The 12,531-nt window shown below is 43.0% G+C and overlaps 1 protein-coding gene across 1 annotated transcript in view; it reads left to right on the top strand.

Moving 5' to 3' along the window:
• Window positions 1–718: 718 nt before the first annotated feature.
• LOC132975850 (serine/threonine-protein kinase 32C-like) overlaps window positions 719–12,531 on the top strand; it is an 87,779-nt gene continuing 75,966 nt past the window's right edge. The window contains exon 1 of the mRNA XM_061040685.1: window positions 719–1,128. Coding sequence (XP_060896668.1) covers window positions 1,047–1,128 — 82 coding nt within the window. The 5' untranslated portion in view covers window positions 719–1,046. The remainder of the gene's footprint in view (window positions 1,129–12,531) is intronic.

Raw genomic sequence — 12,531 nt, 5'->3', positions numbered from 1 at the left:
AACTTTACAAAATCTAAATCATATGGTACAACCGTTGTGTCACTGTATAAATAACAGGCAAGGCAGGCAACGGCTCAGGCCCCAGGCTAGTAGGGGGCCCCCAAAGGCTGACTAACTTTTGGCTCAAATCAAGCAGCAATCTCTGGTGTTGCAGATGCTGAAGTACAAAATCCTGCAGTTCCTCGAGTGTCCACTAGAGGCTGGCTGCAGAAGTACAGGAAGTCACATACACACCCATTCTAAAAAGCCTGTAATAACAGCAGAAATCAACATGTTTACACTCTGGTTCAAAAAACCAAATAGGTCTGATTAGTTCATGTCTCGATCGACACACTCTGTACGGGGGGTGAATGTTTTGATGACTCATCAGTTTTGATTTGATGAAGGATAAGAGATATTCACAATAAGGCGTGTAGCTGACCTGATTGACAGGTGGGCACGGTGTAACGGTTTGTCAGGAGGTTTAAAACCTGCCTCAGCTCCAGCTCTCAGCCTGTTAGGTTGATTGAAAGTTAGGCTGAGACAGCATTTCCAGCATAGGGACCGACGTTTTACCTAGGGGCCCCATCAGACTCTTGAATCGCAAGTGATTGGCTGGCATATTCATGACGCAGACTTCAGTTCCTGCTCATTTTGCCGCGCCTCATCTGCGGGCTTTTATTTCTAAGGCGCACTTCCGGTTTCCTCCCTGGTGACTGCGTGTAGCTTTACACAGCTCTGACTCTCAGACTGACAAACACAAGTCTCTCGGTTTCACTGGCAGGCTACGGAAGACAACTGAACACCAGCAGTGCCGAGTGATTACATTTACCTCCAAGTGTCACAACCCGAGCAGCATTTCCTTTACTTTGCACCGCTCTCCATCTCAAATGGCTTAGGAAGAGTCTTACACTCCCGGGGAGAGTAAATAACGGGGGGGAAAAAAAGGGGAATAACGGAGACGGTCTGGGTGAAATGCACGGTTATGATTTCTGTTTTTTGATAAGGGTGTCCAACACAGAGCTGTAGTTTCTCTTCAAGAGGCGAGGAATGCAATCTGAGCATCAATGTTTCACTGGGGCAAGTGGAAGAAGAGGATGGGAGCCAACAGTTCTTCAAAGAGACCCGTGTTCGACGAGAAGGAGGATGGTAAGTCCCCACTGCAAAAAAAACAAACACTATACTTCAGAAGTTCAGCTCTGACTTACAGCTGTGTTGGGTGGCAACACTGAATGTGTGATGTCATGTTAGCTCCAGTCTGTTGGCTGTAATACCGACATGGAGTTCATGCTTAGTTGTCAAAGTTGTTGGCCAGCAAGAGGAAGGAGCCTTCACCATGTTGACAGAGCAACACTTCAGCGCTGTTTCTGTGCCTGGAATTGTTGCTCTACTTGGTCAAGATAAAAGAAGCGAGCTTTCTTAAATAACGCCCCCAAAGTGACTCTAGTTTGAGCAGTAATAAGTCCATGTGTAGATTAAGGCTGTCAACCTTTGTGATAGCATGTGTTTTCAAATGACACTCCTTAGTTTCTTGGATTATCAGCTTCACATCTTCAGTCATGTGATCAACCTGAAGCTGCTGCAAGAGTATTATTACTAGTGTTCATTAAGATTTAAATATCAGGGACAACTGAAGACAATGTCCACATTGCACAAATAGTCCCCAAGGTATTTGTGCAATTTAGACAATGTGCAGGAGTTTGCCTGCAAGTTTTGTAATTACAAATAAATGAAGCAGCATTGTGTGCCATGTAGGGCTGTATGATGTTTAGATATATCCTGGCATTGTGCTATCTTTTCCTTCTGCGATATGAAAAATAGAGACAATCAAACAAGCACAGTCTGCTTTTAAAGCACATATAAAGCCTGCAGGGTCAGAAAATTGTAAGATATGTGATGTTCTGTATTTTGATAACAAAATGAAGTGCGGTTAGTAAACAAACTCTAAAGAGTAGCCTAGATGTTAGCCTTTCTATAACTCCATTTTTATTTCTATCAGCTGTTTGTTCATGTCTTACACAAAGCCTGTGTTCTCATCATGCCCCCCCCCTGAAGCCAGAAAAGCTTTTTAGTGGCTTTGACAACACTGAAAAGAAAAAATCCTGCACACTACTCATGCTCGACATCACCATTATATTAGAAAAACATCTCATCTCGTTTTTTTTTCTAATGAAATGGTGATGCTGAGTAAGAGAAGTGTGCAGGATTTATTCACGTCAATGTGACAGTTTCATGTCCTACGCACCTTCTTCATGAGAGAGTTAAATGTGTGAACACCTCCTTAAAAACATGGTGGGGGTTTTTAAACATTGATTTGACATCATTAGTCTGAGGTGGAGCTGATAGTTAGAGCTTCATCTGACTGCATGAACATGTTGTTGAAGCTCGGACATGACACCTGCATGGCTCTCAATCAAACAGGTCAAATGTGCACAGTGAGAAATAACCACGTCTTTAAAAAGAATGTGTTTTTATCTAGTGCGATAAATCTGTGTGATGTGTGTGCTGCTATTGTTTGATTTGAACTTGCATTGCATCAAAAGTGCTGTGACATCCCTACAGTATGTGTAGATAAAATTCTCATAATACAAAAACCTGCAGGATTACCCCTCCGTCACACACGGCACAGATATCTGCTGTGAGAAAGAAACCGCTCATGCCCGAGTGAACCCTTTGAAATGTGAACCTATTTGAAGGCAGATATTTAATTGCGTAATTAGGACAAGATTAGTGTCATGCATGGAAGTAATGTTAATTCATAATATCTTGTCAGTGTACGGGGTATGAGACTGTTGGAAGCGGACTCATTAAGCTCTGTGATAGACCACAGAGCGGTCGTTGATGTGACGGCCAAGTTACAGAGAAAACTTCAGCAAAAACCAGGTCATTTCACTGCAGGCAAGTGGTCATATGACTCCTCTGTGTGTGTGTGTGTGTGTGTGTGTGTGTGTGTGTGTGTGTGTGTGTGTGTGTGTGTGTGTGTGTGTGTGTGTGTGTGTGTGTGTGTGTGTGTGTGTGTGTGTGTGTGTGTGTGTGTGTGTGTGTGTGTGTGTGTGTGTGTGTGTGTGTGTGTTCACTACATGTTACTGGATCCAATCGATAAAGGGTTATTCTGGTATTTTTCCCTTCGTTGTTTTCGTCACTGGCTCAGATTGTTATTCTGTTCTTCTGTAATGTTTTCACAGTAATCCTCGGCTGTAAATGAGCCGGATCAAAGTATCTCCACTTCATGTGTTGTTTGTTTAAACCCGGGGTCCTATTCACATATTTTGGCCAGAATAACTAAGAAATACAAAATGAAAGTTTGAATTGCTCCAGTAGATTTCTTCAACCAGCCTTAAAGCGGGCTGTGATCCTGAGCAGAGAGTACATCCACTAAAAGTTGTTCTTGTCCCCGACAGGCTCAGATTGTTTTTCTCAGAGTCTGACAACATTACAGAAAGAATCTCTACAGTTAGAGAGCTTTTTGTTTCAGAAGAAGAGGATGTTTTAATGAGATAAAGACGTCACATTGCTCTCTTTGAAGTCTTCATTAAAGAAACCCACTAATTGTACCTAACAGGTCACAGAAGCTGCAGGTCTACCGCTGCCCCACACACACACACACACACACACACACACACACACACACACACACACACACACACACACACACACACACACACACACACACACACACACACACACACACACACACACACACACACACACACACACACACACACACATATTTTCACTCCAACTTTACCCAAAACTTTTCCTGCAAGCCTCCCTAGTAAATGTCATACGGGAAGTCGGGGTGAGCTGATGTGAGAAAGCTGCAGGAATTCTTCAGGAATAGTGGGAGGAGAGGGAGTGATGTTTATGTGCTGCAATAAGCCCACCTCTATGGACTGTGTGTGAGCATATGGTGCGATCTCCGTTCATGTAATGAAATCGCTTCATTGTGTTTTCTGTTCTTTTCTTTTGTTGATATTCTGAATGTGTCAAACTGCACGTAGCATTGATACACTTGGATAATAAATAGTTGTCATCATAGCGTCTGACTCAGTGGCTTCATCTGCCACTTCTGAGTTGTTCTTTTTTTATTATATTTATTCTTTTTTATGTTTCTACAATTTTTGTTTTGGGATTTTTATGCGTTCATCAGAACGACGGGACAGTGGATAGAGTCGTAAATCAGGGAGGGAGAGCGTGAGGAAGGACATGCGTTAAAGGAGCCACAGGTTGGATTTGAACCCGGGTTGTCCGCTTTGAGGACTATAGCCTCGGTACATGGGGCGAGCAAATCTACTACTAGGTAGTGCTGGGCGATATATCGTAAAGCTCGATTCGATCGATATTTAATTAATGTTTGATATGGAAACGGGAACATCGATTTTATTTTTTAAACTACTCGCGATATTTCGTTGCTCCGCGAGATTTCCGCAGCAGCGCATGTTGCGCGGAGACGAAAGGGCGGAGGAGACTCCACTCCTGCCGCTGAGTAGCCTAGCTCTTGTATGCAACCAACATGGAGGAGAGAAAGATGCGAGCGAGGCCGAATTACTTCCAAAAAAAGGGCTCATAACGCAGGGCTCGACAATATAAGTGTCCCGCTGACCCGGATGAATGATTGACAGAGTCCAGCTGATTGCTTCACTGCTGTCACTCTCGAGTTGTAAACTCGCACACAGATTTTAGCGCAGGTTTTCTCTACTAAAACACACGTTTGGTAAAACGGGTTTAAAACCATCAGATCCCGACAAAAGCCGGGCTTAAATCAGTATTCAAATGAAAAAAATCACCGGAAGAGTCGAGAGTGACAGCAGGGCATGATGAAAACAGAAGGGAGAAAAGTTTGAGCCACAGTGACAGACAGCTGGAGGAGCTGGAACACGCTGCAGCTACATCTCCCCTTAAAGTTAAAGACCAGATCCTGGTAAAGATAAAAGTTATTCACAAAGCATCTTAGCCCTTAAGAGAGCTCCTAAAGTAAAGATCTAAAGATGAAGAGTTTCTCACAGAGAAGAAAGAAGGAGAGATTCCAGCTCTATCACAGCCTCATTAATATCAGATTAAGTATAGACTCTTACAGTTAGCAGCATGGTGAATAAACATGAGCACATAAATACAAGAAAAATGCACAATATTTTTATAATTAGAGCTCAATTAATTAAATAAAAGTTGTAATTGACTTTTGCATCAGAATGGTTCAAGAGTAAATTGGTGACTGTTATCAAAAGTAATGTTCCTGAGCCAGTGATTACAATGGTCAGGCCAGTGATATTTTTTTTTATACAGTGGAGATTCAGTTTTACAGGCTACATTTAGAAAACTTTAATACGATAAATATCGAGTCATGTCGAATATCGACATTAGGCAAAAAAATATCGTGATATCAAGTAGCACTACTACTAGGCCACCTGCACACCGGCCATGTTCTTTCTGCCTCATGTCTCGCCTCCTGAGACCCAAACCCCTCTGCTCCTACAGAAGGTTGGAACAAGCAACTCAGGAAGGTTTCTGGGGCAGTCTGGAAATGTTGCTTTGCCTGGATGCAGGAAATTCATTGCAGCAAATGAAATCCTTTTTTTTTTACAGCTGCATGCTGAAGCAGCTTCCCCGAACAACTCGCCGTACCTTTTAGACAGTTAGTCCCCTCATTACGATAATATAGAGCCAGGGATTACAGCGTTCTCTTTACTACCTCCCGGAAAAGGGTGCAGCTGTAATTCAGATTTCTATCAAGGGGAGAGGTTGTTGGATCGATCAGGAGCGGCCCCTTCAGACCCCTTAAGTACTTCTCTGCTCTCAGCCTTGCAGAAGATGATCACGGTGGTTAAGAGAGATGTTTTCGGGGCCAGCGCTGATCACAGTTCAGTTTGTGATGCGGCTCTGTGTGATTAAAGGAGAAGCCTTGAGCTCTGCAGGGCGGAACCTCTCAAGGCTGAGAGGATGTTTCTGGAGAGGGAGAGAGAGTGAGTCTACCATCTTCATTACCAGACAGAAGTCAGTGTCCAAACCCGTCCGTCATCAATTTGAGGCAGGTGCCACTTACCTATGACCCGCCAAACACTAAGACCTTCTGAGTCCATTTCCGTCTGCTGTGTCAGGAGTCATGTGGTTACATCGACACCGCCACTGTAATGATCATTCCCTCTATCATGATGCACGGAAGCATACGGCCAAATGTGCTTTTGATTTTATTATTGGATGTTTCTGTTGAAGGGACGTACTAATGGAGAGTTATTTTGTGCAGCTGAACAGAACTGAAGGTACGGAGTAAATGGAAGAAGGTCACATATGCATTTCAAATTGAATTCAGCTATTTTTAATCCCGGGACCTACAGAGCTCAAGAGTGATGTTCACATCCCAAAATCACGTTCATTTTCTCCATAGCCGATTTGATTATTAGCCATGATGTCATAACCATCACAGGTAGACTGACCAGTGTTTCCCCTACCATTATATTGGGGGGGCGGCTGATTTGTTTTTGGTCTTTTTGCGCCTTTATTGTAGGGATAGGATAGTAGAAAGAAGTCATTTAAGGACACCTTTCCGATAGAAAAGGACATCTGTCATTCAAATTAACACATGAACACCAAGATTCCTTCAAGTGTTTGTGTCGTCGTGTTGTCGTGTCGGCATGTCGGCTTGTCCCCACCCCCCCAACGCTGTAAACCTAGGGGAAACACTGCTGACCACGAGCTACCCGAGTGAGAAGCGATGGTTTATGCTCCTGTAGGAGACACGAGTTGGTCTGATATCGACCTCGTTTGAAGAACAACATTATTCACGATATCTGGAAAAAGAACGACACTACCCACCATCATACTGTCACAGCTACATCTCTGATTGGTGGAGCTCGCTGTTACCATGGCAACGTTTTCCACCCCTTAGCGCTGTATGTGAACAGATAGTTAGCTAGCAGGCGAGCTAGTTAGTTAGCTAACAGGAAATGTACTAATAATCTTGTTCTGATGCAGTGAATGTAACAGTCAATAAACACGATAACAACGACTTAAGTTACTTTTAAGAAGAGGTGTCATTCGCAATGGATTGTGGGATGTGTAGTCCCTTGACTCAGGAAGAAAAAACATGCACACAGTCTTGTACCTTTGCGGTTTTCTCAGTTTTTTAATGCCGTTTTTGCACCAAATCAAATGTTTAATAGTCACGAGTAGTGGGGTAGCTGGTTGTCATGGTTACCGGCGTCAATCTCTTGATATAAGGAGTTTGTGAAATGTCAACGGAGGATTTGAACGGGGAAATGTACTTCTGGAACCAGAGCCGCCGATAGAGTGGGCGGTCACTTTTCAGCTCTTTGTTCATTTACATATTTTGAAGCCTACCTGAAGAAAAGGTAGAAAAAACTTTTTAGATTTCTTCAGCCTGCAGCAGTGAAGCAGGCTGTAATGGCTGCAGCATAGTCTCCCTCATAGCTCCCTGAATTAAAGTCCGTCCACTAGAAGTTGTTGTTCTTGTCCCTGGCAGGCTCATGGTTGTTATCCTCAGTGTGTGACAACATTACAGAAAGGATCCCTGCAGAGATAAACCTTTATGTTCAAGATGAAAATGATTACTTTTAAAGCAGAAACAGCAGTTACATCACACTGTACAAGAACACCAGAGTCCATCCGCAAAAACAGTCATTTAACCTTGCAGAAGACGGATGGTGCACAACTATCGCCGCCTCAAACAGTTCAGATTTGTTTTTAAAAAATAACTTTTCAGGCGCTCATGTCACACAAGAAATGCAAAATTACTGTTCAAGGAAGCAGTGGACGAGCAACTTCTGTGAAATGTTAGGTGTATTTGAAAATTAGGTGAAATGTTCAGTATTTTTTAAATGAGATCTGGTGGCTTTGAATGTTTTTTTTTAAACAGGGAACAGCTTTGACATGGCTGTCTTCAAAGCCACCAGACCTCATGGACAAAACGTGTTTTTAACCGCCAGAACATGAGACTTCCTGCTTTACTTCTCCCTCAATCAGTCAGCTTGATTTTGTTATTTTCCTGTATTTAATGATCATTTTGGTTGCAACACAATATTTGAGAGATCAACAACAGCACAAGAAAACGATCCTTCCTCTGCTCCGTGAGGTTAAGATGATGCTTTTGTCAGTGGACTTCGGTGGCTTCAAAGAGAATGATGCAACGGTCAACTCCCTCTCCAACACAAGTATTGATCTCTCCCCGGGATACGGGATGTATTTTTTTTAGGTTTATTTTGGGGCTTTTCATGCCTTTATTTAGAGACAGGACGGTGGATAGAGTCAGGAATCTGGGAGAGAGAGAGAGAGAGAGAGTGGGGAGCCACAGGTAGGAATCAAACCCGGGCCCTCTGTTTGGAGGGCCACAGTAGGGCTTGAAATCTTTGGCTGTTTCACGATTCTTGGAGTCACGACTTGATTCAGAGTCTATTATCGGTTCAAAACTATTCTGGATTCATGGAGTCTATTTTTGAATGAGTACATCCTTCAGGATCTCCTCCAGTCATCTGGGAGACTGGCTGAATTTCTTGTTTTTTCTTGCACCATTTAGCATACTACTCAGTGAAAGAGCTAGCCTTAGCACTTAGCAGGAAGCGACTGATTAGCAAAAAAAAACAACAAATTTTGGAAGTTATAAATCTTAATCTTTTAGATATCAGAAGATAAGAAACTCAATTTTTATATAAACTGATTTTTTTTCCACCTCTAGACCATAGTATCAGTACATATGAAGCGCACACTAACCACTGGGCTCCCTGCACCCCTTTTAACTGTTTTTAGACACTTTACAATCTGAGTCTGCTAGAAAAAATGTAACTCTCGGCGTCTTGCACCTGTTCATCATTTAGAACCCAAAATATCAAATCAAAAACAGACTCCAAGCTTTCCTAAATACCTGAATTCCTTTTGAACTTGAGTCTTTTTCCTCGTGAAGCGCTCCGTCTGCACAGTAACTGGTGTTTGTGAAGCAGCTGCTTCTCGTTCTCGCTGTTCGTCTTTAAAAGAGCTGCACGGCTCTGACATAAGTCTGACTGTGTGGATGCTGACTTTGACTCAGGGTGTCTCTTAGAAACAGAATCTGTTGGCTTCTTGGAGAGCGGCATATGGCTGACATTAGGCAGTAATATTAGAGCAGCGTTTGGCTGAAAAGGCTGCAAACATAATCAAGCGGTCAGGTTGATGTCCATGCGTAGCTGCCAGAAGGGCTTTTCTGGCAGCTACTTTGATTACCAAGGGAGGGCTGTGGAATTGATTGAGGTGCACATCCTGCTAGTTTCTGCTCTGCTTTTCTCGCTGAAACACTTTGACAACAGAGCTGAGGATGAGAAATTAGTTTGAGATAAATGACGGTTAAGCCGCTCCGGTCTGTCGGACACTTTGTCTTTTGTCATCATTTTGGAGACGTCTCTTCTTTCTCTCTTCGGCTGCTGAATCAGTGAGCAGCTCTTTAAATTTTCAGACGCTCTGGTCTCTCTCCGGGCCGGGCAGAGGAGCTTCATGAAGGCCGTTTGTCACAGTGAAGTCGCATAAATAAGCAGTGAAAGGTAAAATGTCAACAGTGAAGACAGAAGACGCCGAGGAGAGTGCAGAAAAAACCTCCGAGAACCAGGTCATAACTTCAGAACTGGGTCATCAACCGGTTCACATTAAGGCTGTCCACATTTTCAATACTTTGAAATACCAGGGGATTTATAACGAGACAACCTCCGTTATTTTCATGATGGATAGTATCCTAAAGTAGTGAAGCTTGTAGAAAAACGACAGATCTTCATTGTGAAGTCAGAGGATTTAAAGGGTTAAAGTCTACATGCCTGTGCTGGTCACACGTTGCTCCGGTCCAGTGGTTATATTTCTGTCTAACTTGACATAGCACACACACATTTAATCTCCATTCTCTCGATCAAAACAGACAAACCGTGCTGCTCCTATGAGATACGATCCGTTCACTGTGCTCGTTTACATCCGGGTAGTAGAGCGCTCTGATGGTTATGGCGGCCGTTAACAGGAGCTACAGCTACAGCTCTACAGCCCTAAATCACAGTTTAGACCTGACCAATCGACTGGTTTTAAAGCCCCGAGATGATACAAATATTGATTGATTGAGAGAACTTTAGTGATAGACAAAGTCTGAATTAGTCTTGCATCACAGCGGCTCCATTTGCAAAACAAAAATGAAGATACAAAATACAAACATTTAACACTTTTTAAACACCAAACTAATATCCAGAGGCCGTCACTCTTTGCTCTGGGATCCAGCTCCATATTCAATGTTAGGATTGCCTGGTGTACAAAGAATGCTTCAGTGTGATCTTGTTTAAACATCGATCATAACAGTTCTTATTCTGCGTTCAGAGCGTGGTGAGGGTCAGAGATGAGGCTGTTAGTGAGCTTGAACATGGTTTTATTACAGGCTGGTTCATAGAGTCTCTGCGGTGGTAAGTCTACAATCCTATCTGGTGGAGCAGTTTAGACTTGTACCGTGTGGTGTTCAAATACTACAGGACTCTCAGAATCACAGGAGTTAAAAACAAGAAGAAGAATTTATACTTTATTGATCCCGCGAGGGGAAATTCGTTTTTACACTCTGTCTAGTTAACATGCTACACAAACATAGGCTGAAATACACACACATGCACAAACAGGATCCTATGGACATGCACTAATGGAGAGGTTTCAGAGTGAGGGGGCGCTCCTGAGCTTGTGGGGGGGGGTTAGGTGCCTTGCTCAAGGGCACCTCGGAAGTGCTCAGGAAGTGGCCTGGCACCTCTCCAGCTACCAGACCAATTTCCGGACTTGGTCCGTGCCGGGACTTGAACCGGCGACCTACAGACTGAGCTACTGCCGCCCACGAAACAACAAGAAACAAAACCTTCATATTCTATAATAACGAATGTAACAAACAAATCAATCTGATGCCGACTTTAATTGTTTCAATGGCTAATCATGTTTGCATCAATGAGGAAAAGTTCTAAGATTGTGTAAATTGGGAAATTTTTCCAATTTACGCAGCGAGGCAAGGCAGGTTTATTCATTTAGCACGTTTCGGCACCAAGGCGATGCAAAGTGCTGCAAACATGACGACTAAAAATACATGTCTGGAGAGACAAACCGAAAGTTGTGACGCTGGTCAAGCACTGTGATTAAGAGAGAAGAAGTTTGAAGCTGTTTGAGAGTGGACGGTTTAAAAAGCTAAAAAATTCAACGAATAGTATCTGATACGTTAAACCACAGAATGGCGTTCTAGTGCCACTCAGTGTGAATAAATAAAAATCATCTCTGTGTTGAATGTGTTTTTGTCTTAAATATCACTGCTCCTCTTCAAGCTACTTCAGATCTGTGTGATGCTCTGAAAAAGACTTTAGAACTGTAAAAGTTTCTTGTGATTGAATGAATTCAACGGAAACAAAGATATATTCATTGTGCAGAACTGTGAACACGCTGAGAGCCGACTGGCTGCGTTTGGACTCTGTGTAGTTTAACTGAAGACAAAGCAGCACTTCATGCTCTCCAGTCCTCATGAACTTTTTGTCTCTTAGTGAAAGCTGCACTTGTTGTGAATGTGTTACAGTATTCAGGAGAGAGAGAGAGAGAGAGAGAGAGACGATCTGACAGACGCCTGCTTGAAATGAAGCATGGACTCTTTGTTCTCCAAAGTCTTCGGGATGTGTGTGATGCAGACGATGCTCTTCATTACGTCGTCGGCTAAACTGTTGTATGCATTTGATCATCCTGGTTACGCTGAAGGCAAATGTCTTCTTCCATGGACAGTAAACTTGTGTGTGTGTGTGTGTGTGTGTGTGTGTGTGTGTGTGTGCGTGAGTGTCTGAGTGTGTGTGTGTGACTGTTTGCTGTCAGTAGCCGTGTGTGTGTGAGCAGTTTTGGTTGAGGATAAAGATAGATGCAGAGAGAGATGGCTGATTACTCGCGCTGAATACTGAGGCTCTCTCTTTCTTTCATCTCCGCTCCAGACTCTCACTTTCTCTCTTCATTCTGCTCAGATTCTGCCTGCAGATACTCGGCACTCACGCTTCAGCAGAGGGGACGCTATAATTGGCCTCAGCAGCAACACAATAGGAGGGGAATACTCTATGCTCGTTTTGTTGTACCTCTGGTTTCCGTGCGTAGACGGATTGTTAAGTATTTCACAGTTTAAAGGCATCCCAAACGTCTGAAAATCAGACCCGTTAATATGTCTGTTTATGCATCAGTACAGTTCCATCATTTATTAGCATAGAACAGTGATCCAGAAGTTTGAGCTGCAGCCCCCCAGTGGGCCGTGAAGGTACTGCAAGTTAGCCACAAGCAAGAATTTACACTGATTAAATTCAAGTTTAATTTCATATTTAAAAGTGTTTTAATGACATGTATTTTGTCGGTTTACACATTGTTCATCGTTATCAGTTTGAAGGGGCACAATAAGGATTCTGCGTTGTTATTTTTTTGTTTGCACTTTACCTCCAATTCTCCACAGGCCCTTTAGAGAGATGGAGAAATATACTGTTGACCATAGATCTGATGCTCTGTGCCTTGGGAAATTAAAGAGTGTAAGTGACTATGGGAGCTTCTAACAGATCA

Source organism: Labrus mixtus, chromosome 6 (genome assembly GCF_963584025.1).
Source record: "Labrus mixtus chromosome 6, fLabMix1.1, whole genome shotgun sequence".
Classification (NCBI taxonomy): Eukaryota; Metazoa; Chordata; class Actinopteri; order Labriformes; family Labridae; genus Labrus; species Labrus mixtus.
The sequence above is the reverse complement of the archived record's forward strand: the minus strand, read 5'-3'. Positions and strand labels throughout refer to the sequence as shown.